Raw genomic sequence first — 27485 nt, forward strand, 5'->3', positions numbered from 1 at the left:
AGAATTCATTGCAATAAATGTTACTACAAATATAACATAGTTAATTTTATGTTGTAAATCTTCTCATTTCAGATACCGTCCCCACTGGTGGTGAAGTTAATCTGTAAACGCATCGCTCCTGCACAATTCAGGACTCTTTTGAGCCTTCGCGCATCGGGACGATGTTTCTAACGGCTTGTATGATCTCACCACCGTAAACATCGCTTTCTGGGCATGCATTTTTGGCTACAATTTCGACTCAATCTGGCCACTATCAAGTGAAGCGCATCTACGTGTTTGTTTCCGTTCAATTTCCTTTCGGCCGGCGGTAGCTAAAATCATACGCAGACTAAACAAAAAAGGAAACGACTTACCTCAAAACAAAAACGGCGGCCGAACAAAATCCAATCGATGCATTGAATGACGACAGCAACCGTCGTAGCCCAGCAGAGTGAGAACTTGGGACGGTTCCCTGCGGCAGGTTGCCGCAGCGCCAGCACCACGGTCTCGACCGTCGCACCCGGTCCGCAGCTCAGGATGAACGATACGCATCAACAGCAGCAGTCGCAGCCGTTGCATACTAGCGATACCAGCCCGCGCGACCACCGCACGAACACGAACGGTTCCTCTAACACGGGCGGCGGTCTCGCCGTGGCCAACCTAGCGCTGCATAGTGGCGCCGGATCTGCCAACTCCAACGGCAGCACGAACGGCAGTGGTAGCAATAACAACGGCACGGACAAAAATCGCACCATGTCTCTGAGCGATAGTAAAATGGATCACACGCGTGATCAGCACCAGCGAGACCAGCATCACCATCAGCACCATGCGGCACATCCGCCCCAGTCGTCGCAGCAGCTTCATCAGCACGCCGCGTTACAGAACCGGCTACGTGGGGTGTCACCGACGCCCTCCGAGCAGCAGTACGCCCTGAAATGGAACGACTTCCAGTCGTCGATCTTGTCCTCCTTCCGGCACTTGCGCGATGAGGAGGATTTCGTCGATGTCACGATTGCCTGCGATTCGCGATCCTTCACGGCACACAAGGTAGGTGGCGTAATGCGCACGCACTGGAAACGAGCAAATACGCGGATATCTTCTTTTTCTGTACACTAAAATTCACGAAACCAGGCGACATTTTGTTCCACACGCACGATAAACGCAAAAATACTAGACGCGTGCTCGAAATGTCAATGACAGCTGTCAAACCGTTCTCGATCAAAGCAAGTGAACCGTCAACAATTACCCTCTAGTAGTAATCATCCCCCATTCCCTGGCAAGGCTTTAAATTTTCATCGCAACACATTTATCCCCTGCCCAATGTAATTAAACCGATTCGAGTGTAAAGAAACTGGAGCGCTCATTAGATAAATCCTGTGCCGGACAACTTCTGCGACAGCGTCGGACCGGCGTTCGACGAATTAAATCGAAATTAGCATAACATTCTGACGAATGCCTCCCAAACCGCACCGGGGGCACCTGTCACTGGAGCGAGGCGGTTACAGAGCAAAGGCAGCACAACATTAACTGGCTGGATCTGCGTTCTAGCAACCCCTGAACAAAGAGATACCCATCCAGGCAATCGTTCGCATGTCGCACCACTATCGCCGCATGATGCTGCGCCCCCCAAAAACGTGCAAACGCAAATCCCATTAATCTCTTTTCCTCTCGTTGCCACATTTAGGTCGTGCTGAGCGCGTGTAGTCCCTACTTTCGCAAGCTGCTGAAGGCGAATCCCTGCGAGCACCCGATTGTCATCCTGCGTGACGTGCGCTCGGAGGATATCGAAAATTTGCTGCGGTAAGTGCAAAACTAGCACACGCTGGGATGCGTGAAGAGAGGAGGGGAGGGGGGGGGAGGAAGATGGGGATGTTCCCGGCCATTCCCTTTGCCCGATACCAGGGGAAAAAAACCTTCTGAAAACCCCGGTACCCTCGGTAGGGATTTACGGTGTTTACAGAAGGGTTCCACCCAGTGAGGCTCGGCCCTGTGGGTGATGACAACACAACTACGATACTAATTAATCCTCGTTCTATCCCGGTCGCCGCTGCGGCACAGATTTATGTACAACGGCGAGGTACACATCGGCCAGGATCAATTAAGCGATTTCCTCAAAACGGCCCAGTTGCTGCAAGTGCGCGGCCTGGCAGATGTTACGACCGGCAACCCGACCGGCGGACGAACGTCGGCAAACTCGTCCATGCTGAACTCATCATTATCGACACCTGCTGTCCAGGAGCTAAAGGCATCACCCGTAATACGACCCCCACCGAGCGCCCCGTCAGACCCACCCCCGTTTGACTAATCTCCTTCGCTCTTGTTCGCCTTCACAGACCTCCACCTCGTTACCATGGGAGCTGCCAGAGGACAATTCCTCGGCTCCACCACCGCAGAAGCGCACCAAGAGCTCGGAACTCTACCGCAAGCAGCACGGGCTCAGCCCGGACGATCCGATTCCGCTGGATCTGCTACCGATTGGGCAGCATCCGTTGACGCGCGAGCGCGACCGCTCGAAGGACAAAAACAAGGAGCATCACCATCGGGGCTCCTCCGAGCACGACCTGCACCATCACCATCACCATCGCGAACGGGATCGTAGCCTGGAGTTGCGCGAGTCCTTGCTTGGACAGGCGCTTGAGGGTGGACCTACACTGACCGTACCTTCGGTAAGTGCTCCCGTTTCCTGGTACCCGTCCAACGAGCCAAAATTCCTTGTCCCATCCTTCACTTCCCGTCCGCCCCTTGTGGATGCCTCGCGCGATAGCGAGGATCCTAGCCAAATGCCGCTCCAGTTCGAACCTCTCTACTCCATCCAGAAACATCCCGATCTGCTCTCGCTCCAGGCCGCGGCCAGCGGTGAAGATTCGAACAGCAGCGATACGGCCGCCTCGGACCACGGCGACGACATCGAGGGTTTAAATGGGAACCTCGAGCACACCCGGCCATCCTTTCCGTTTCTCGGGCTGCAGGGCATCCCCGGGCTAATACCGGGACCGTCCGGCATGCACGGTGACAACTTCGGTGAGTACCCGTTTCACGGCCATTCTTTTGATTGCTCTTGTTTATATCATCTATTCGACTGTTCTTTATCGGGTTCCATCGGGTCCCGAGTGTCCAAGTACTTTATTATCCCCAGTAATTCTATTAATACTACTACCATCACCAAACACCAATCTGCAAACTACCTGCTATTGTTTATTCCGTTTCGGATTAACCAGCGCGATCGCGAGGCGGAAAACCTAACTAACGTTGTTTTTTCCCCTGCTCGAGAAACAGCGCAGCGCGTCGATTGTTCCTGTTTTCTTTCTCTAGCGTTGTGATCGATCGTGTTGCGTTTTCGTTTGTTTTTTTTTTTTACTTACGTTTACAACCATTACACATTGGCCTTCGGTAGTTGTTTCGTTTGATCGGTTTTACTGCTTACAGTTTTATTTTGTTTAGTTTTGCCACACGTGTGCGTGCGTGTTTTCGTTTGTTTTGTGTTTTACATATTTCTTCTCTCCGTTTGGCAAAAATTGTATCAAATTAATCACTCTCTAGCTGTACCCAAATTGGCATTTCCCGTATGTTTTTTTTTCAGTTTTCCGATCCGTTACGATTGCGTAACAACACCAAAAAGCCCGAGTTTATTTGTCTTGCGTTTGATGTGATAATCAGTAACCTATCGGTTTGAGTTTTGTATGCACTTTAGTTTTTAGGCAGCATTATTTGAGCTGGTTTGAAGTTAGATTCGTTTTGTATATTTTGTGCAAAATTTAGACCCGTGCATATATCGACATAACTTTTCTCTAGGTAAAAGTACAGATGAGGCATGAACAGCAGTTGAAAATCAAACAGTATGGTTATCTATAAGACACGTAAGAGCTTGTAACTATCCGCGCCGACAATCAATGTTATTAGTTGGGAAGTATCAATCGGGGGAGAGAAAAAAAAACTTTAAATGTTATCAGCTGGGAAAACATCGTTTATGTTGCAAAATAAAAACTTCTAAATTCATTATAAACACTCACTAACGAACGCATCAACCTGGTCCACATTTATTACGCTCTAAAGCCCTTCTAATGCCCATTCACTCGTTCCCGCACATCCGGCAGCCACTCCACTCCACAGATACCATTGTCGGATGTCAACGGCTCGGTGTCGGGGGCGGAAATTTTCGCACAATTTAATGGCACCGGAAAGTGTGGCGAACACCGGCGAAAGTTATTGTAAGCCGAGTCGGCGAGGGTTTTCGGAATGGAAAATGAGCCTGCACGGTGAAAGAAGGACGCGCGCACATACACAAGAAAACGCGTCCCATCCCGGCTCGCTCGCTCGCAGGATATGAGATAGCGAACGGAAGTGACCGTACGCAAAGGGGCGGCCCGGACAAAAAGACACCCGTACACGTCGCCACACAGCTGTGCCCTCATGGACTGGACCCATGAAGGGATCCTTGCATGAACGTGCCGGGTTTGTGTTGTTTGTGTCCGAATTTTTCGATCCAAGGATTCCGGCGTATTTTTTACCACTCCACCCTCACACGCGCGCGCGGCTGCGGGTTTCCTGCGTATCCAACCACCCAGCTTTCGCCGTCTTGTTTGCGGACGAGGACGCTTCTTTGGGCTTGGTGGGCCCTTTGCGACCCAACGGCTGCGGCAAGGAACCGGCGCCAGTGAGCGCAAAAACAAACAAACAAATACACGCATCTTAAATTCGGGCGGGGATGTTTAGTATGGTGTCCGGTTTTTTTCCCCCCGCCGGACGTACCTCTGCCAAACACCCCAACACGTACCTCCGCTTCTTAGCGCATGAAGAAAAGAAATGCAAAGCCCCAACCAGAGCCAGCTGCTACCCAGGGGTACGGGGTGCAAAGTTCATAAGAAATTCTAAAGAAAAGGAGATAAGAAAAACATTCAATCGAAAATGCTCGTGTAAAGGGGTGGGTGATCCGGAAGGGTGGGACCCCCGTTGCTGACCCTTCCCGAACCGGGAGGAAGGTTTTTCACATGGTATCGGCAAAACCCTTTCCCAGCGTGGATGGGCTGAAAAAATCAAGTGAAAAATCTTTTCCTTTTCATCCAGCTCATTGCTCTTTACGCCGGGGACGGGGGAATGATGGGCGCGGTGCGATAACCTCCATTGGCCCGCGTTCCTGACCCGTGGTCAAGGCAACTGGGAGCGCAAGGATTCGCCGGAAAATCGAAGGAAATTCGAGTGTCAAAGCGTCCTGGGACGGAACGGGACGAGACCCGGGCGTGCGATATCCATTGTTGGTACTGATGTTAATGTGGTTGTTCCGTTTTTCCTGCCGTTACGCATTGCGTTCTGCCATCCCGTTCCGGTTGTGGATTGTTGGGTCGTTTTTTTTCTCTTTCAAACCCTCCGCAAGATGCCGTCGTGCCTCCACTCCCGGGAAAGGGAAGAAATCAAAATGAACCCTTTTTTTTGTTGCCGTCCGTCCACCCGCCCGGTCACGAGGTTCGCTCGGACGTCCTGCGGACACCAGCTGTCGTCCGGTCCGGCAAACCGTGGACCGGGAAGGGTTGTGGAAAATCTTCACATAAAATTAAATGTATGTTGTTTATGTAACGCACACCGCCGCGCGTTTTTTTTTTTACGTTGTGCCCGGCGTGTTGTCCGTTTTCTTTGCGTCTTGAAACCACCCCCACGCTGGCAGGGGTAAGAAAGCAAAGAAGAAAGCATTCAACCCGCTTCCGAGGCAGGGACACCGCGGTCACCGCCGCACGAATCGGAGGGTGGGAAATTATGCGCGGAAGAGGGTGGACATTTTCCTTCACCGGGGCACCGTTTTCTCTTCATCGCTTCCCGTTTTCCATTCCGGGCGGATAATACGAAATTCATTCAGATTTACTATTCACGCCCGCCGCCGGCCCGTCGGACCACAAACACATTCTGCGTCGGTTGGGCTTTTCTTTTCTCGTTGTCGCTTTTCGCTTCCGATAGATACATACGGAGTTTTTTTTTTATTTTGGTTGCTTTCAACAAGAAAATGGTAAAATAGAAAACATAACGTCCGGTATCACCGTTATCATGATCTTCATCTTCGATCCGACCCGTCCAACCCGGGGGTATCCTTTCGCCGCCCGGTCCAAAAAGATCGACGGAATCGTTGATACGCAAGGGCGGCATCAGTTTTGTGAGGGGGTTGGGTGGGTCTTCAAAGGCCCAACCCGGTCGTGGGCTCGTTTCCTGTGTCGACAAGGAAAATCACGACAAGAAAAAAAAGGCCCGCTTTTCAGCACTCTAAATAATCTCCCCCGAATGTGTTCCTGCCCGGTCAGATATCCTTTTCCAATGAACCCGCGTAATGAGATCGGCATTTTTCGCAAGTGCAGTGACAGGGCAGTGCGAAAAGGCGCAAGTAGAGTAAGAATTTACGGTGCCCTTTTTTTTTTGCTGTCCTGGTGTTTTGATTTGCCACGCGACGGACAGCGGAATAATTATGATTTTAAAAATAAAAACTCACCATTCCCCGAAACGGGACACAAATGGGTGTACAAATTGTGTGTGTGTCCGGCTTATCTGCGCTTTTCCTTCAACCCTACGCCAACGTAATCGTTGCGACCCCAGCGTTAGAAGCTGCAGTGAAGCAATTTAAACCGCCCTGCTCCACAAGCGGCGTGGTTTAACCTACGACATTGCCCTCCCGCTGTCTGTGGGATCTGCAGCGAAATGAAGCACTTCCTTATCCCCGCTGTTTTAATGTCCCGGTTTGATTGAGGATCCGTCATAAAAAAAAAATCCCTCACCGACAGGGACGTTGCGATGAGGAAGATGAACGAAGGCCAGCAAAAGAACCCCCTTGTCGGAATTCTGCCCACTTCACGGCCGCCGTATCGTCGGCAGGCCACTTTAAAACAACTTCCACCCCGAACCGTACCACAACGAACACAAACTCGGAAGGGCGAAACGCGTGGGGTGTGGAAAATGGCAACGGGGCAATGGAGCAACAAAAGCGGTGCGGGAAAAACTCGTCGGCGGTGACGGCGGTCGCAAATTAAGTTCGGCGCCTAATGAGGGGATTATATGCGGCATTTTGCGGTAGTCCGCACTCTTAGTGGTCGTTTCACGTGCTTTTCTTTTCTTTTTTTTTTCGCTCGCCCTTTTGTTTCCCCCCCTCTCACTCTCTTACTCTATTTTGCTTCACTCGGAGGGCGAGACGCCGCCGGTGAGCACTTATTTCACCCCGTTTGTTTCTTTCTTTCTTTCTATTTTTTTCCACCGCACCGCACCTAATAGAGCCAGCGAAAGGTACCAAAAAGGGCGAAGGGGAACCTTCTTGATAGGTAGATTAACCAAATTTGATAAATGTCGGTTAGCCCTTACCGTGCGCCCAGACGCCTTCATTGCCTCGGGGGACGCCCTTACACGCGCTCACATCGGGGAGGAAAGCGATCATGCCGGATGAAAAGATTGATAGGAAGGGCAGCACGGTGTAGATAATAGATGGGAAAAGCGAGAGAAAAACTCGTCCAAGCGAGAGAGAGAGAGAGAGAGAGAAAGAGCGCGTAGTGTAGGGCAGAGAGAACCAAACCAAACTCAGCTGATAAGATTTGTGGTTCGCCGAGGTGCACCATTAATATCCTTTTCATCGTGAGCTCACATCGGTCAATGGGCGCAATGTTTATCGACGTATGCAAATTTGTTCTCGTACCACGGAAACGGGGGCTCCAGTTTCCATTGAACATGATGAGAACGTTTGAAAATCCTTCCCACCCTGACAACAATGGAGCGAAAAGGAATTCCGCGTGGCTCGTTTCGGAATGCGGAAATATCTTGGCTCGCGTATTTTAAGGACGCGCTGTGTGTGTGTGTGTGTGTGTGTGTGTGTGTATGTATTTGCCAGCAAAAGCACCAACGGATCGGAATCATATCCGTGGAAAATGTTGCGACCACTCAAACCCCATAAAAGAAAAAAAGGAAAGTAGCCCACACGAAGCTCGCATCTCTCGCGTGAAATAAAAAGAGAGCAAGAGAACGAGTAAAAAGAAAGCACAAAAGCGCAAAAGATATTTTGCATTAAAATGAAAACATATTTATGTATCCACAAACACGCAATTCAATAACCATTTTATCAGCGGGCACTTCCCCGTGGCCGGAACCGAGCGCAGCGCCAAATGAAGCCAGCAAAAGTTGCGATTGCCGAAAAACCACCCCAACGCTGGGAGGGAAAACAAGCGGGCATGGTGAGGGAAGGAGGGAGGAGGAAAGGGTGCGCTTGTTTCGCTTCGGACATTTGAGACGCCGCATTCGACCATCGGCCATCCTTCATCCTTCAGCACCCACACGTGCTAAACAAATAAACAACCCAGCCATGAGTGGGAACGGGAGCCAGGACAACAAACGGCGCTGAGTTTTGAATTTTTCATTTTCCCTTCGGTGGACGGCGAGCGAACAAAAGGATAACGGAGGCACTAGGGAGCGGAAGAAGATCGCCAAGAGGCCTGTTCTTTTCGCGTGACTTCCGTGGCCCGGGGCACGAAAGTGGGAATGGGGCGTGGAGGAAGAAAAAAAAAGGGCCAAGGATTTTCTTTCCAATGCAAAGAAACATTTTTCGTCCGTTTTGCAAATACCCACAGACAAACCGTGTACGTGTGTAGCCGTGCACTGGCCATCTGCAGTGCCGGAAGGTGGACGGAAGTGGCGTGATTTTCCGGACGTTTTGGGTGGTCGCGTTTTTGTGGGGCGCGTTTTAAAAGTCGCCATTTTAGAAGACCTCAAATTTGCTCACCAAAAACCCACAAATGTATTCGGGAAGTGTTTGTCATAATTTTTTTGTACAAAAGGATGCGCTATTTTCTATCGATAAAGTAATAAATAAAAACATGCACACACACACACACGTGGGCACCCCAGGACGAGTGTGATGTGTTGGATTGAAAATGTTGATGCCCACCGTTTGTGCCCTTTTTTTTCTGACACCCTCTCCATGGGCACGGGAACTGAAACCGAAGAATACTCTTTCATCATCGGCAATGCCGTTTGGTGATTTCTTGTTATCCCTTATTTTTCCTCACTGCGTGTTTTTCTTCTTATCGTTTTTTTGCCTTTTTTTTCCCGCCATCATGCGACACCTTTCACCCAGGCGTTTCGCTTTCCCATGCGCTTCCGGGGTCGTCCTTTCGTGTTCTCTCTCTCTTTATCTTTCTCTCTATCTTTCTCTCTCTTTCTCTCTTATCGTTTCGTTTTCCTTGCGAAAATCGCCACCTCCTGCTCGGCCGGACAATCCCGGAAAATCCTTCACCCGATGGGGAAAGGTCCACCACCGCAACCCCTGTCCTTTTCACGCGTCGAGCCGACGAGGGGTGGGCTCGGGAGGATGTTGATCTTACTCTTCCCCTTTCTCCCCTTTCTCTGCCCCGTGCGGTTGTCCGGTTTGCTTTCTTTCGGCCGGCCAACTGTCGGTGTCCGTTATCTTCGGCTCCTTTGTCCGTGCAATTGCGTCCATATGTACCACGGCCGGACATGCCTGGACAGCCTTCCTGCTGGAGGTGAACTTTTCTTTCTCCCTCATACTCACTCTCACACACACACACACACACACACCCCGCTATAGCTCTTTCTCCGTCGCACAAGGGAATCTTTTTTCATCCAGCGTATTAAGGATATCTCGGACGGTTAAAATGGTTTTATTTCCTGCAGAACCAAAGAGTCGGAATGAGCAAAAGAGAGAGAGAGAGAGAGAGAATGAGAGAAAGCGAGATGCCAAACCGGAACGAGTGCTGTTGCTAAGAAAGTGCGCAGGACTCGTTGTCGGTGGAAAGGACGAAAGGAGAGCGCTCCGTGCCGCCAAGTCGGAAGAAAGTGCCCCCTCAATCCGGTGCACCCTCGTTTTCCTCCCACCGCACGGCAGTGTCCTTTACGCCGTACCGATCGAAAGGGTCTGCGCCGTTATAATGGGCAGTTTTTCATTCTTCGACTCGCCCTCTCCGGCGGCCATAAATTCGTTTGTGTCTATCTCGGAGGCCCTTTCGGTTGCTTCCTTTCCAGGGGGTGGGTGGTTGGTGAAGCTGGCGAAGGATAAGAGTAGAAGGGGGGGGGGGGCACTTGGATCCACATGTCCCACTTATCGATCTACGCACGCTCACAAACAAACACCCCGCAACTGATCGTGTGCGCTCATGCGTAGGCATAAGCTGGGCCGAATGCGGAATGCCGATTCGCTGACCACGTGCTGGGACTCCCAGGTCCTTTCGGTTGGAGCCCTTTTGGGCGCCTGCTTTCGTGCGAAAACACACCCCATCACAGGCCCCCATCGCAGGCTCTACTCGCCGATTCGCCTTTGATTTTTCGCTCTCGCTCGGTTTATGCTGCCCTTTTTTTTTTGGAGCAGGCGAGAATATGAGTGTCCGATTTATTTGTCCATTCGAGACGACGATTCTCACTCGTGTGTGGGTGGCTGTATGTGTGTGCATGTATGTATGAATGTTTTTTTTATTCACTTTGTTTGTGCTACTGCTTTAGATCGGCGCTAAGAATGAGTGTTTTTGTGCGGCGTTTGTCGTCCTTTCGCCCGTTCCACCGAGGGCACCAAGGACCTTTGTTGGCAACCCAGCACACACCGGTCACCAACCAGCCGAGGTTTTGCGGAAGCTCGAGGCCCGAGGAACTCGTTTCGAATGTCTATTTGTATATGAATAGATTTTCCTGGCGCTTTCCACTACGGCAAGAGGAAGCAAAAAATGACGCAAACACACATCCACAACATGGACACCGGCCGGTGCAACGGCGGGTCCCGGTGAACGTGTGTGTGTGTGTTCGGTTGTCCTTTGCCTGTGCCGTTGATATCGGTCCAGAGGATGCTCCGGTTCTCATCCGGTTTCTGCTAAGAAAGCGACCCCGAACGCCCCGAAGAAAAGGCCATCCCCCGGGCATAGATGACGGTCATTTTAAACCAGGCAGAGGGAGTGAGAGAGTGGGTGCACAAAAACGAAAACAGGACGTATTTCCCCTCCCGCCCGGTGCTGAATATGAACACCATTACGGTGGCAGGGTTGCAAGCGGAAGGCTGCAAGCCCGAAGGGTGAGTTTTGGAAAATAGCAAATCTTATTCAATACGAACCGAACCGGATGGTGATGAGAAGGGGGAGGTAGGGGGGGGGATTTCTGGGCGCGGGGTGTCAGGAATTGAATATCACATATCAGCCATCCTCCCTACCGTCCCACGTGCCACCCTTCGGCTTCATTGTCCGGTTCTATTGGCCGCGGTCGAGAGCAGAAAAACCCCGTTTCGCCAGCTCGTAAGGCGCCGGAGTGTAGTTGAATTTTCCCTGCTTTCACCCACAACCCCCCTTCCACCCCCACTATCAACGTCCGGTGCTGATTTGTTTGTGTTGGTAATGGACAGTTTGGAGCAATAAAAAGGGCGGGTGTCCTTATTCTTCTCCTCTGCTGCTGCTGCTGCTTTTCCTTCACGACGGTCCGGTTGTGGTAGTGTGCGAGCGAATGTGAGCGTGCAAACAAGGGCTGGGAATGAAAAAGTGGGGTGGATTATGCAAACGATTTTTCAATCTTCACCCCTTTCCAGCTCCTACACTGGCTCCTACACACGTGCATGTACACATGCATACCTATTTTTTTGTGCGCTCTCTCCTCACTACATTTGTTACGTATGGCGCACGAGCGTTTGCGAGTTTGTTTTTGATATAGGAAATGGAAGGAAAAACCACCCAAGGCGGTTCTGAGGAATCTGCTGGCCCTGAAGTGGCCATTACGCAATGGAAAACGCAGCCGGGAAGGTTGGCCCGGTGCAGCCGCATCAAATTTTATTCGAACGACGAGAAACTTTAAGGCGCCATCGCTTTCAACTCCGCTCTTTTCATGCGCTGGAAACAGAATGGAAGAAAAGAATATTACTAAACACGGCTGCCCACCCACCCAGAACCCTGGCTAAGGTTAAGGTCTTGCTGGCGCTGGACGTGGGACTCCATTTGCTTTGCCAGCTTAGCAGAAAGAGCCCGCAGAGAGTGCATCCAAGCGCCTTGGAATGCTTTCGTAACCTTTGGAACCGTTTTCCGCGACGCTCCTGCAGACGTTACGCGATTACGAACAAACTCGTGTGGAGCTTTATCAGCAACTCTGGCCCGTTTTGTTGGAGTAGCAGGACTGGAAACATCCGTCGTTGCACAACGCCTCCTGCACTGGCCTTGGCGTCGAGTAATGGTTTGCAAATTGTCCGCAATCCCTTCTTGGTGGAGGGCATTTTTTTTTAATACTCGACCAGCTCCAGCGGCTGACCTTCTAGCGGGCGCATCAAACACAACCCCTTTTGCAAGGGAGTGGTTCGTGCTCGAGAATCCTTACAATTTGCCATTCATCCGTGGAAGGGCACATGTGCGGATTGCGTCCAACCTGTGGGTGGCGTTGCGTAAATTGTACTGACAGAAAGTACTGTTTCTGTGCGGGGCTGGTTTTCCCGCATTGGTTCCCGCATTCGCCTATTTGCAGAAACCATAAGGCATGATTATAATGCGCTGTAATTCCAGCTACCGCTTCACTAATGTAACCGAATTTTCATTCTAATGGGCGGCCATTTTTTTCTGTTGCCCCAGCAAATCAGATACCATTGAATCCACGCACCGTTTTATCGGAGTGACAATTTCATGGAACTAGTTGGCACCGATGACAACGCGCGCAATGTCCTGCTTCCCGAGTCCCGCACGGTCAGCCCGTTCTCGTTCGCTCGTGCAGGCGACGAAAATTAGTTTAGAATAATTTGAAATCGGACCCGGCTTTCCATTAGTGTCAATTATTATTTGCGTACCGTGGTGCGTCAGGTTCGCGTACGTGGCCACACACGGTGGTACGGTTGGACGCGCGGTACGCTTCATTTTCACAACCCCTGAGCCGGTTCGGTGCGTTTCACACCCTCCGTGGGGGGGTTGGAAAATGGGACCCGCGTGCTGCTTCACCACTGTCAATATTGGATCGCACCGGGCCATTACAAACAGCGTGCGCGCTGTGCGAGGTGTGTAATCACCAAAAACGGCGAATACCACGTACCTGCCACTGATTAAACAACGAAAAAATAACGCAACACGCTAGCAACAAGCGACCGACGTGTAACGATTAGTGTTCGAAATAGTTCAATAGCGCTGGTTGCTGTAGCGTAGTTTTTTTTAACTATTTCCCCCGAAAATCCTCCATTGTGTGGTTTCCGAATTTCGAATTTCCGATCAACACGTTTCCGCGAACGGATTTTCCCAACTGGGGAGTTGAGGTTACATTTCGGGTGACAAGTGTGGGAAGAGAAAAAGAAACACCTGATAGCAGCTCTCTCTTTGTTCGAAATAATAATTTTAATTATCTCCGTAATGCCGACGCTGCTTTTGGTGTAGGCGCATTGCACTTCACACGTGTACAAAAGCTGCAGCACGGTAATGTGCGTTGGTCGGAAAGTAGCACTGCTAAGCCGCTTCTAAACCGAGCTCCCACCAGCCAACCAGTAATGATTGAGTGAAACGACCAGCAAAAGGGGTTGCAAATGCGCCCACGAACCTGCTGCTTCTATTTTGGCCAATCCAAATGCCCGCGCTCAGGGATCGGTTGATGATTATTGATCCTCTTTTGGTGGGGGGGTAAAAAATGGGCACCAACTATGAAGCTCCCGTTTTGCACAACCCACATTCATTTCAGGGAAGGCAGCAGTGACCCGGAGGGGCTAATGAGAGGGCGAGCGGGCGGGGGTGGTGGCAGCAAATGGCAATATGATTAGCTCTGCAGCACCCGTCGGCCCACCCGACGGTTGTGCAAAAGCTGGCTGGCGCCACTCGATGCCCCTATTAGCAGGAATGCTATTAGCATTACTATTAGTACTGTTAATATTATCATTGCTGATAGCGAGAACAACACAAACACACACACACACACAGACACGGGCGCTCGATGTTATTAATATTATTAAAAGGCACACTCACACCCATTTTAAGCGACGACCCGCCCCGGGTGGCTGCGTCGAACAAGGGGTTTGGGGATTTTAATATCGTTTTCTATTTAATTGCGAACGTACATTCCCGTGCCCGTGGCCAAGCTGCCGGTAACGACGCCGATGATGGCGCTGATGACGATGGTGATGATAGTGGCAACATCTGGCCCGCACACAGATCGAAAGTCAATCCTTTTCCCGTTTCGGGCAGGACGAACTACCGCTCGGTGAGCGGGAATGTAATGCTGCCGACAAGCGTGGCAAAAAAGTTTGCGACCAGTGGCGCAATTATGTTGTTGCCCCATGATTTGTGCCCTTCGACGGGCGCAAAAGGACATTTATTTATTTTGTTTTTTGTTTTTTTTTGCAGTACGTTCCCTTCTCGCGTACCCGCGTTTTGGTCGCAAGTGTCGCCCAATGAGATGTTTATTACGCTGTCGGTTTTTGTGCAACCCTCCCTTACTTTATCGTGTCTGTGTGTGTGTGTGGGGGCACCCCGCCCATTAATGGGGTGGGGGAGAACACCCCCATCGGTCGGGTGACAGAATCGCCTTGCGGCGGGTGCGAGCCTGGCAGGACAGCGACCGGAAACATAAAACTACCCCCCAACGGCCCCATCGATGAGACCGATGTATCGTCATCCTTCACGCAGTCGGTAGCGCAGCCTGGCCTGGGGTTGGTTGAGGGCTGCTACCGGAGCGAGAAATAGCTTTCCCGGATACGCATCCCTTCGCACCCACCCACTGCAAGGGGTGGGGGGGCAGGCGTGAGTGCGGTACCGTGCGGTGGCGGTACTTCATTTGTATTAATTTTCCATTTAATGATATTTGATATGGTGTAATGGCGGCTGACAGCATTTTTTACTGCCGTGTGCTAATTTTGTGAACCATAAAATGTGCCGCGCCGTTCGAGCTTGCGGGAAGAAAAACACCTCCTCCCCCCCCCCCCTCCCCCCCGTACTATGCCTGTCTCGCTCTCCCGTGCCATGTGCATGTTTAGTACGGCCTAATGAGCATTAGGTGCCGGTGGGTTGCGTTCGGTGGAAAAATAGATACCCGTTGCCCGTTGTTGTGTGAGGTGATAATGATGATCAATTTTTGCGCCATTTGAAGCCAGACACTAATGCCACCCTTCAAACCCATTCCGATCGCTTCGTGAAGCATTTTGTTAAACAACTGTCCCTTGCTCGAAATGGAAATGGAAACTTTTTCGCAACGAAACGCACGCCGAAATTACGCTCGCAGGACGTTTGCTTATGCTGGGCAAATATTTGACGCGCAAACGAGTGCGAGTTTGAGTGTGAATTTCCTCGAAACCAGGGTAAACGGGTTTGATCTTCCAGGGGCGGTTCTTTCCGGAAACATCACGATCGTGGTCAAGTGAAAACAGACGAAGAAAAGCGATTAGGATGCGTGTGAGAGGTGCGTTTGAATTTGATATTCAAACTCCGATTTTGGCTTGCCTACAAAGTGTATATTCCGGATAATCCGCTACCGGTACAGCATGCCTGAGTAAACGGTACTGGTCAACTAAAGGATGGGGTGCTTCTTTTCACTCCCACTCAGCATCTCGGACATCTTAATACAGGATCCGCTGCAAGGACGAACCAGCAAGTCCTTCCCTGTGCTGGGGCAAAAGTGTTAGATCGGAAAATCCATCCACTACGCAGCGTCCATCCCGCATGGAGTAACGTAGATAAAAGGAAACTGCTGTCCTTCGTCGAGGAGTGTCGTCTCGCTCATCCTCACACTCATTTCCCGAACGCCCCATCGCCCAACGTCGCCCCCCAAAATTAAACAATCCTTGGTGTATGATGTAGTGTCGCCTATTTGCATACACATTTCTTCTTACATTATAATTATATTTTCCCAGCCCGACACCGAGAGCCGGGGGTGACTTTTCATTAAAAGGACCCTCACGCGCCACCGTCCGTCACCCCCGGGTGACCCCTCGCACACTGGCGTTGGTTCCGCTGAGATAAGGCTATTTTTCCACCCGAACTTTCTTCCATCTTCATCAACACCGGCACCGGAGTCGTTCTCTCGGGTCAGATTCGTCCGAGTGGCAGGCATCCTGGGGGTTTTTCCGACGAAAAGTGAACCGGAGCTGGACATACGGGGGGGGGGGGGGCACGTGTAGTTTAAAAGCGCCACAGGGTTGGCATCGGCACCGGCGAGAAAGGTGGCCCCGGGGGTGGCCACTCGGAGCAACCATTTCGGAACATTTAGCCCGAAACCATCTTGCGCCATCGGGTTGGGTTTTATTTATGAGTTGCTTACATTACGGATCCTTGACTGGACCATCAGCACTCCGTTTGAGTGGTGGGGCGTCCAGCACACACACACACACACACACACACACACACATGTTCCTCTCGGTTTTCCCTCAACTTTCCTTCAAAGATGCTTGCTTCCATGCTGAGGCTAAAGAAGTCTTCAGCCCCCTGCCCGGTGGGGGTTAAGGAGCAGATCCTATCCGGAGCAAGATAAAGTATGAGAAATATGTTTCCATTTTGCGAAAACGTGTGCGTTTTGTGGTAGCACCTTTTCCACCGGCCCTGACGCAATCCCCCCGAGAGGTGAATTCTCGGGTTTCTTGGCTTCTTCCTTTTTATTTAAAGGTCCCTGCCCCTTGCGGACACTGACGGAAAAGACGCCTTCTCATCCGCAAGACGCCACTGAGCGATGGACCCGCAAGGGCCCGTTCAAGGGGTTTTTCGTGCGGACGGGAATGAAAATATGGCTTACATTATTATTAGATTGAGAGGAAAAAGGATTAATTTTCCTTTTTACTTTCGGCTTTGACCTTTTTCCGGCCCCCTTTGCCGACGCTGAAGCCCGAAGACGAATTGAGGTGGTGCACGCCCAAGACGGCGTCCTTTCGATGCGGGGAGGCACCTATTAGAAAAAGGGTTCACCTCTCGGGTCCTGGACCTGGGAGTTGGGCTTTTGGAAGAATGTAAAACTTTCAACCAGCCACGGGACGGGGCACGTGTGCAAACAAGACCCTTGAGAGCACGTCAGTCATCAGCTAAGCAGAGCAGAGTAACGGCATCGGACTGACCTCAGAACTACCGACGTGTGGCTTCTGATCGATCCAACTCCGATTCCTGAGCCACTGGCGTGGGCATGATTTGTGCAGGATGGCTCCTGGGAGCCCGATGACTCGCGTAGAGCGCAAATGTGTGTGTGTGTGTGTGTGTGTGCGAGGGGATAGGGGCTGGTTGGTCCTTCGGGTGAGAAATAGGAGTGGTTTTAGGCGAAGGGACTCGACCGGTATCCCGAGTAAATTTAATATACATTAATCTATCTCTATCTTTCTTGACCCGATGCGTATTTTTCTTTGTACTACGCCCGAAGGCAGGCTCCATTGCATAACGAGCGGACAGCGGGCGGGTCGTGCAAGGAACTGGGAATGGAAAGGGCCACCTTATCGTCGACCCGAGTCCTTTCGTTGCGGCCATCGCTAACCAACCGGCAGAATTGACCAAAAACCGGTCAAAGAATAGCCAATTTGACTAAATCAATATGGGCTACGCAATGAGCGCCGGTTCGCCGTGTGGTTTGGCCGGTGAGGGTTGCAGGAAATCCTGTTCCTAAACTACGACTGCTTTCTTCGGAAAACCTGCTCTTCATTAGATAGCTCACCCCCTCACCCGATCGTTTACTGCCGATGGTATTTGCATCTTCTCGAACGGTGAAGGAGCAAGTTTTGGCTCGCCCCTCGGTGGCCTCAAAACTATTCCCCCGGACGGCTTTTTAGCGCACAAAGAAGCGTCTCTCGCCGGTCGCATTGTTTGCCGATGGGAAATTAATTAAACCGAACCGATGTTTCGACCGCTTGGTTGCTATTTAAATTTAAAATACAAGCCCTCCCCCTGGATACTTTTAAGACCATGCGGCTGTGAGGTGATTCTATAACCGGGCGTTGAATTATGGTTGAGTCATGTTTTCTTGCGATGCATTCGACGCAATATTCAACGGAAGGTTCGGCCATTGATCGGAGCATAATTTGTCCGATAGATGCGCAATTCGACCGTTAAAAATCGACGGTACAGGCATAAAATCCCAAACAATCCCGAAAAAAAAGCATAAAGGATTAAGGAGAAGCGATTTTCCGACCGACTCCGACCCGGGTTTTTGCTTGTGTGACGGAAAAAGGACGACGCCGGCGAAAAGTACCACCGAAACGGTTGGGGAAGAGTTTCATCAAAGGCACATATTTTATTAAATGAAGATATATTTCTGTAAAGAAAAGCCGCCGAAGAACCCAACTGGATGAAGGAAGTACAACGACGAGAGCGAGCAAAAAAAGAAAGAAAAAATAGTAACAAAAAGATTGCCCCGAAAAGAAAGGCCACCCCAGCTTGTAATGATTCGAACATTCGCTCATTCGCTTGCGTGGCACCGAAGGGCTTCCGGATCTCGAACCCACTGCCCAGCGCCGAAACGATCGTCCGGAAAACCGCAGGCCAATATGCAGAATCAACAACCCCGAGGGCCGGACGGTTGCGTCCGACCGAACGGCACATGAAAGGACTATTCGTACTCTCGTGTTTTGTGCCTCTTCCACACTTTCCCTCCCACCCGGTGGATTTTGGAAACCCTTCCTCCCGAGACCGAGGGAGTGCTAACAAGAGGGGAGCACAAGAAAGGGAGCTCGGTCGGACACGCTACTCATAAGAAAGATCAATCGGACCCGTTTACGAGGCAAAGTTTAAAGAACGCGCAACGGTACGGATGATTGGGGGTTTTCTTTTTGGGCAAGAAAAAGGACACGGTGGTGCATCGCTTTGGTGAAGCGAATGACCATTCGCTCCATACCCGCCGATAATGTACGCACAGCAAAACCCACAACCCTAGCCACACACAACCGCACATAGCCATAGGGCAAATAAAAATAAATAAGGGGTTTTTCCGAAAATTTAACTGATCCGGTTTTCCCGCTTTTTCCCCACAATTTATGTGCACCCGATGTGTGTGTGGGTGGTGTATGTGTGTTTGAGGGAGCATGAGAGGAAAAAGACGAACAAGGATGCGAGAAGACGCCACACGCAAGGGATGATTGAATGACGAAAGGATTCTCGGTGCTACTTCAATTGCTAACCGACTCCACCGTTCCGCCCTTCGGACCGTTGCGGTCAGTGGTTTGTGGGCGTGTGTGTGTGTGTGTGTGGGTGAGTGTACGTGTGTATATCGAAGGCGAGTTTGCGTTGCGAGTATTTATGCGACTCTATTTGCTTTCACTTACTTTCGCCCTGAACGGGTAGCTCTTTCCCCTGTTTCCGTCTCTTAACACTCGCTCTGTACTGCATTCCACGTTAGAGCAGGGAATGAGAGGGTGGCAGAGGAAGGGAGGTTACAAGGAAAATCCCGTTTGGGCAGACATTTGATGAGCGATGCCGTGGTATCTTCAAACGGGCCAAATCGAAACTCGACTGCTGCTTTTTCACCACGCCACTAACACAATGGCAAAGAGAAAAGGCGAGCGAGCGAGAGTGGCATGATGGAGTGTGAGGATGAGAGGGAGGGGGGGGGGTAGGGGAACATCCCCGCTCTCCCTACCAAACTAACCTCCACGCAAACGGAACGGTTCTTCTTCGTTCCCAAGAAGGACACTCCAGTCCGGGGAAGCATGTGAAATCGTAAATATTTCAAAGTTTTCCCAGGCGAAATTCCACCCACTTAGGGTTAAACGAGGGTGGAGGCGAAAAGAAGGGGGGCTGGTGGGAGAGATGCATGGGTTGAGATGCGGAACTGACCAACGCCGCTCCATCTCCTTCACCCCCACTCTCGTTTGCGGTCAGTACCACCATGGCTAGCCCCGGGGCACGATCTTAAGAAAAACCTCCCACCGACGACCCGAGCGGCAGGAAAATCTCTTTAATTATGAACCATCGGTTAAACGGACGCCGGGGGCATGTGAGTGCCGGGGTGTGTGTGTGTGTGTTTGTTTCGGTCCATGACCACCCGGTCATCCCACCACCCTTCGAGCCCTAGCAACTCGTCTCCTCCACGAGCAATCTATCAGCAGACACTTCCCAAGACGCTTCACAGAAAGGAAGCGGCGAGTGTGTGCGGGTGTGTCCAAGCAGCAATCCTTTTGCGCCCGAGAACCGGCAGCCCATGTTTGTGCATACAAAATCCCAGTTTCTTTATCTTTGCCGCTCAAATTAGTAATTTATAATTCAAACTTCAACTCCATCCGATACGGTCTGCCTGGACGGTCCGGCTTCGAGATCCTTTTCGGGGGGAAACCGATCCATCCCACCGGACACCACCGGCGCAATCGTGCACGGAGCTAAGTTAACCCCGGAGTTCCCCTGCGCCACCAATGCCACCCCTTTTCCCGCCAAAACCACTGCGGGTAGACGAGCGGCATTTTATAGTTGGAAGTTCGCTCAATCTAAGACGATTTATCAGTACCACCTGCTAACGTCCGAGAAGCCCGTGGACGGAGCATGACCGGTGCTGGCCTAAGAGTACGGTCCTCAAGATGATGGACCGGGTGGTTTTTCTGTTGCGAAACCAAATCACAACCCACCCATCCACCCCGTCTTCTTAGCAACCAAAAAACCCACACGTATCGGGGGAAGGACCCCATTTTACAAGGGAACACGAGCCCGAGACAATTTTCTTCTAATTAATTATTCACCCGAAAACGGAAAACTAAACCGCCCACCCCTAGCTACTGGTCGCCCTCCCACAACACCGTTACCGGGTCACTGAGAAATGGTCAGATTTGTGTGAGAAATATGATAAACTTACAACGGCCCTTCGGCAGGACAGCCCCGTCCCGAGCACAACCGGACAACATGGGCCACAGGGCCCAGGGGGTCCGGTCGGTTGGTTGAGCAAAAACTTACAAACGGAAGTTCCGCACCGACGGCACCCACCACCTCCTCCCGATCCCGAGAGGGATCCGCACAATACAATATCTCACCACACCGGACACTGGTCACCCGCCGGGAAGGGCACCATCTTTCATTTAATCTTCAAACGGGACCTCGCCTTTGGAACCACCTCTCCTTGCCACCAGCACCCTTGGGCCGTTCATTAAGCGAGCGCCTTTTGCGCGTCTGGAATCTTGGTCCTCGTGTCCTCGGTGGGTGGGTGGCAGTTTTCCACCGGGCGCATTCCAGTGGGTACACTTTACTGCTTCGGGGAAACTTTCGTTCATCCTCATCTTTCCCCTGGGGGGGGGGGGGGGGGGGGGGAGTGGGTCTCCACACCCATCGGGGGGAGGGGGGGGGGGAAGGGAAATTGCGCACAACCCCCTTGGGAGGGTGACCGGGACCGGGTGGTGGTGTGTTCAAAAGTAGTTTTCGCCCCTTCGGGAGCTCGACCGGGGAGACGTAAACTATAACTAAAAATTTGGAAAACTTAAAACAAAACCTTAACCGCACTAGTCCCCCGGCACCCTCCCCCCCCCCCCTCTGCTACGGCACATCGTACCGTCCACGGGTCCCTAATCTCGAACAAAAAAGCCCTCACCCGGGGGCTCAGGAAATCTACCGGAAACGGCGCCATTTTGCGATAAGAAACTCCAAACCGTCGCCGTCGTTGAACCGCAGCCACACAACAGCACCCGAAGACGGGTCCTTGTGTTTTCCCCACCGGGTTTGCCCCCGACAGTTGACCAAACTCTTGACCGACACGGAATTTCCGCCATTCCCCCCTCCCGCCATCCCCTTTCAGTTCGAGGAACGCTTCTTGGGCGGCTTGTTTGGATAGGAGGGTTGCTTTTGTTTATGGACCAAACCTCCTCGGTTCGTTTGATTTTGTACGATGCGAGAAAAAAAAGCACCAACTCTCCCACTGGAACAAGCCAAGCGGGTGGTGCGTTGGTTGCGGGGAAATAATTTCCAAGTTCGAGTTCGATAGTGAGCCGAAAATGCGGTTCCTGTTTTTGAATATTTGATGTATTCACCCCACCATCGCCCGCAAACCCGGTGTCCGAGACGCCAGGGCGCCCTGATGCTTAGTTTATGATCGGGAGTCCTTTCTCACTCTCTCTCTCTCTCTCTCTCTCTTTTGCCGACCAACTCCATTCCACCCCGTACCACCAAAGGAACCATTTCTCAATCTCAATCATCCCCGCTCGGAAAGGTGTTATTTCCCGGTGCGTGGTGTTGTTTAACGCTACGCTGCAACGCTGCTGATTCGGAATGAAAGTTTCAGAGCTTCGTATTTTGGATGCTGACTTTTGGCGCCACCAAAAATATTGCATTTTAATGCAGTTCATCCTCCACGGATCCTGATGTCTTTGGTGACCATTGTCTAGGCGTGTAGGAGCGAAAAAGGCGATCTCCTTTGGCACGTGGCTAATTATGCTTATTGCTCTTGCCAAGGTTGCTGCAGCTTTGCCCGCTTTGTCCTCATCAATCGGGTGTCAATTACGGGGCCTTAGAAGAGCCGTTTTACAGGATACGGAATACTCGCTCGTTTGCATCATCGTTTGCTGTTCCCATTTTTAGAAGCGCACTCGCTGATATTCTTTTTCACTTAGCAAAAAAAAAACAGACCCAACCCCGCTAATGGGGATGAATTATACTTGCTAGCACTTCTCGAAATTGCAAAATAATCGAATGAAACGCCAACGGTATTTGTGGCGCTTCCAACCCCCATTTGGCAAACCCCCTTCTTTCGAGGAATTTATGTACGGATAAGCGCCTCCTCCGAAAGTGAACCATGACTTACGTGGGTGGGCGCTGGGAAATCGAATAAAATGTATCGAATAAATTTTAAAGGAAATAAATTCCTCCGTACCATAACACCCACACGTGCGTGCGCTAGTGCGGGCATCTTTATATTTCTTTGAGCGTTTTTCTTTTTTCGTGCAGCTGCTACTACTGCAAGGATATATCCCTGCTGCCCCCGGTTGGCTCAAAACGGACACTTGGGATGGATTATGATGATCAGTCGCGTGTAGCGCTGCTCGGCACCGAAATCGTGCAAAACGGGTTGCGAATAACAACAACCACTGGACGAGAGTGCCGACCCCTTTTTCGACGGCGAATGGTCAGCCCATCTTGGGATGGGCTTCTGTTTTTGTCCCACCCGCCACCGTCCCATCGCCCCCAACCACCGAAAGCCCATACGATACGCGGCCAAAGGAAAGCAATAAATCAATATGCGGACATAACCCACCATTCTCGCTCGGGCGCGGCAGGACGCAAAAACGTGCCCCCTACGCCACATGGAGCAGAAAAAGGAGCACGCAAGAAGGGCAAAAAAAGCACACGTGCACACACACACACACACGCTCGATCTCCTTGACCATGTGTGGCGAGATGAGCAACGCCGTGGGGAGCCGAAAAGCGCCACAATGACTGTGTGCGTGTGTGTGTGTGTGTGGGAAAGAGAGAAAGCAGGAATGTAAGAAAAACAGCCGGGGAAACGCGTGAAGTGGTTTGGGAACTGCGAAAAGGGGTATAACCCGCTTCTGGGTGCCACCATCGCTCGATTTTCCCCCTCGCGAAGGGTGCCCCGGGTGGGTGGGTGGGCCGGGTCGGGATAAATGAAGTGGGAAAAGTGCGCCGGACGCTTATGTGCTTATTATTCGTAAGCATTTACCAGCCCCGTTGCGACCTCGGGCACGTCTAACGAGCTGCATACGTTTCGGTACAATTGAATGCGCAACATTACCAGCCGGGCCGGAAAAAAATGGCCACCTTCTTTAGGCTGTGGGCGAGAGAAAACGAGTGGTTTCTTATGACTATGGGAGGTTCACCATCGTGTGCTCTAGTTTGCTTTGGTTTTCCCAATGGATCCTGATTTTTGCACACCCTCCGGATCAGCTTGCATGTGGAGCATCTGCAAAAGCTACGTACAGCAGTGTATGTACCGCTGGGTGCTTGCGAAACGCAACTACATTGTTTTGCCGCATTTTCTTCAACCGTCTGACATTGTTTTGCCGTCCCGTACACATCCTCGTCCCTCTGGCTCGTATGTGTGCATGGCTGTGTGTGGCCGCAAGCCAGTTTCTTGGCCATCGCCTGCAATCGGCGTGGGGAAACAGCACACATCACTTATGCGCGAGAATACATACATATATACGCACTGCCCGTGTCCGATTCGCACTTGCCGGTGGAGCAAGTGAGGTGAGGTCCACAAATGGTAAACAGTTCCGTCGAGCTGTCCGAAATAACGAGGACGCCCTGTACGTTCTGCCTTCTCGTCTGTTGGAGAACAAAAACAAAAAAATGCCGGGCGCTAGTGTATGAAACACCACAACACCGGCGAGGTACTGACAGCTCCGACGGCCATTGCATGTATCGCAGTTTAGTTCTTCTTTTTTTGTTGTTGCTTTGGAGATTTTTATTTCGCTCTCCTCCTTTTCAAACCCCAGACAAGGACTAGCTTTGGCGTGCTCTGGATTGGTGCTGTTTTTTTTTTCCCCGACATGCCACACTTTATCTCCCGCTGGCACAAGTCCGTGCTCGAGACCGAGAGAACAGTCAGTTATCGAAAGATTCGTCGCTGTCCAAATCCACCTTTTAATAACGTACGCTCTGTTCGGTTGGACTGGGTTCCTTTCTTCTTTCCTTTTTTTTGGGTTGCCCTTCTACGCTCGAGAACAAACAACTCTCCCACGCAGCGTCCTCCAACCAGGCATCCGGTCAAATGTGGCACTTTCGGTGGCGAAGTACGCGCCATGAAAGCGAATGGTTATGAAGACGAGCTTTTCTTCGACCGTCACGGCGTGCCCAGCTGTCCAGTGGTCAGCTCGCCCGACACTTCAGGCTTGTGGTACATTCACACACACGCGCGCGCGCGCATACATACGTGCCCGGGTGGTCCTGTGGTGGTCCACGTTTTCCCGTTCGACTGCTGGTGAGAGTAAAAACCTCGTCCTTCGTACATAGTGTCCTCGTCCGGTGCGGGATTGTGTGAGGAACCGAGGGACGAACGGAATGGTTGATTTGACCATCAGCAATTGCTGATGCCACCCAGGGCCGTGTTTCCTTCTTCCTCCCTCCCAGCCCTGGTACACTCACCCCACGGGAAAGCGGTGAAAGTGATAAAGCAAACCGATCGGAACACGTCCAGCACACACGCGTGTAATTTCCTTCGAGCGTGATGCATGGCGAAGGGATTGCAGCTGTTGGCCCCCGAGGGCAGCTGCGAAACACCCCATCCCACGGTGTGGGTGAAACGAAAAGCTACGCCACCGTTTGGTAGCGAATTGTTTCCGCAGAGAAGAGGATGAATTTTTTTTTTTGCACGTTTGTAACATTTTCTGAGCTTGTACAAAATGGTGGAAATAAAATAAAATTTTCGTGAAAAATTGTGAAAGTATGTCCACCATCTTCTAAGGATTCATTCCACGCATCGCAACCAGAGGGCCCCGGTGCCATCTTTGTGTCGATCGGAAAACAATACCCAAGTACACCTTCCCACCGACGTGGAAAACACCCTGCCGCTTCGTGCGGTGTTCGGCCCCGGCATAATAATAATGTATGTCAGTACCGAAATCCGACCGGCCGACATATTGGCAGAGTGCTAATGTCTGTCTGCCGAATCCTTTGGGGTTGGCGCAGAGTTCGCCCTTTCCCGTTGGCGCACCGTTTGGCGCAGGGCCAGCACAAGAGGCCAAGAGGACGCTTGCGGAAAAATCAACGCAATGACGATTGATGTCGTGCTTCGGTCTTTGTCCCAACTTCAGGCTCCGTTTGGATGATCCATTCCACCTTTCGGCGAACGGTGGGCGCACGTTTGTCTTTGTGATCGCGGACAACGGTGCCGAAAAAGGAGTGGGGAAAAAAAAAACAAAAGGAAAAGTGCAGATAATGTGACGCAGGCCACACCCGCTGGTGGCGTGCACGGCAATCAGGCTGCGGGACAGTTTTCTTCCCCGCGCGGCCATTCGCCCGATTTCCGCCGTTCGATTTCAGAGGCAGAGCAAAAAATCTCACACAACGAGCAAAGAGCAAACATCCCGAGCTTGGGATGGAGGCGCCTGGTCCGGTGGTCGGAAAACGCTTTTACCACACCTTGCGTGGGGATATGCTGAAGGTGGAAAAAAAGTACACCTACTCACACACACACGCACACATCAGTTCGGGTGGTGGGTGGAATACATTTCCATCCTTTTCTTTTCTTTTCGTTTTGTTGCTGTCCATTTCCTAACCCAAGTGGCCAGAAGAAAAGGATTCAAAAGGACCGTCCCTCGTGTTTTGGTGGTGATGGGAGGGGGAAAGTGGGAGGAGAGGATGGTGGGGAGGAGGGAGAAGGTAGACCGGAAGACCACCATCCATTGAAGGTCGTTTGCGCAATGCTCTCGGTACGCAGCGCCCCCCACATAGCGCTGGACATCCTTCCGACCGACGGTAAGATGGATAATGTAAACTTCCTCACACACACACACACACACACGCGTGGGGGAGGGACATCCGATAGGTCCTGTGGTCCGGGAGGTTTCCTTTGCTTCTACTGATTTTTTTTTTGGCGTCTTTTTGCGTACCGTAAGCTTTATTGTCTTTCTGCCTCTGCTTCGCTCGCTCGTCCCACATGTCCCCTTTCTGCGTGCTTTGCCGGGCTTCAGTCCCAGGTTGGCTGGCGCTCTCTTCGGCTTCATTGTCGAGCCGGTGTAACTCTTCGCTTCGTTAAGCATTGCCGCCCGCCGCGCTTTGTCTTGGGCGTTGTTTCTTGCTGTGGGGTCCTGCGAGGGTGAAAAAGGAAGCAGCGCAGCAAGGAGCAAGCGGCAAAAAAAAAAGCCTCACCAAGCCGAAGAAAGTGTACCGGGTGGGGTACATGTACTGTACGCGGCTGGCATGGACCAAAGCAACCGACCGGCCAGCCCGCATACACAGGATAGCAGTCAAGGGGGGGGGGGGGGAGAGGGGGAGAGAAGGGGGAAATCGGGTGAAAGTAAATCGGTAAACTGCGTATATGCGAACGGATGGCCATCCCTTCATCGTTTCATGCGAGGAGGCAACTGGAAGAGATAGAGCTTCCAAACCCTCACCCCCATTGCCACATCTTCCTATTCTTCTTTCCCTACCCACCCACGCGCACCCACCTTCCCTTGCTGTGGCACCGGTCCCACAAACGTGTATGTGTGCAGGACCTTTATATCATCCTTCTTCTTATCATCGGACATGAGCACAATTACTTTCAGTCGTTTCTTGCCATTATCCTTAAACTTTCGATCCCTTTTTCGCTACGTGTGGCAGCCACCTCCCTTGCCTCGGTGCAGTGGGGGGGAGGGGGATGGGGACGAAGGGATGGTAGTGCCGAACCCCGGAGGCCCCACACACTCACACACACATGCTGCTGGCAACCAACCAGGGATGGATGAGAGATCGGTGGTCGTCCTGCCGGCAAACATCTTTCTCCCGCGCCCGAGACGGAGATAGATGGTGGTCGGGTTTTTGCGTCTGTGTCCGTGCCGTCCCCGAGTGTGAGGATGGAAGGCTGGCGGTAAGGTGGGTGGAGCCGGGCGATGTTTGTTAGGGGTGTTAAGACGAACGTATCCTCGGGTTTGATTGGATTGGGCAGGGCCGGCAGGGCACGTCTTAAGGAAGAAAGGGGGGGGCGGGCTGAGGGAGGGCCGGGACCGGGACCGGGTTTGACCA

The 27485-nt window shown here is 51.6% G+C and overlaps 1 protein-coding gene across 2 annotated transcripts in view; it reads left to right on the forward strand.

Annotated features, from left to right (window-relative positions):
• Positions 1–399: 399 nt before the first annotated feature.
• Positions 400–27485, forward strand: part of LOC128727064 (protein abrupt) — a 63549-nt gene continuing 36463 nt past the window's right edge. Inside the window, exons 1-5 of one of the 2 annotated variants that reach the window (XM_053820927.1) lie at positions 400–1026; positions 1664–1779; positions 2038–2233; positions 2313–2645; positions 2772–3000. In XM_053820927.1, the coding sequence (XP_053676902.1) occupies positions 400–1026; positions 1664–1779; positions 2038–2233; positions 2313–2645; positions 2772–3000 (1501 nt within the window). The remainder of the gene's footprint in view (positions 1027–1663; positions 1780–2037; positions 2234–2312; positions 2646–2771; positions 3001–27485) is intronic. The other variant, XM_053820928.1, reaches the window with a different exon arrangement.

This window comes from Anopheles nili, chromosome 3 (assembly GCF_943737925.1).
Source record: "Anopheles nili chromosome 3, idAnoNiliSN_F5_01, whole genome shotgun sequence".
Taxonomy (NCBI): Eukaryota; Metazoa; Arthropoda; class Insecta; order Diptera; family Culicidae; genus Anopheles; species Anopheles nili.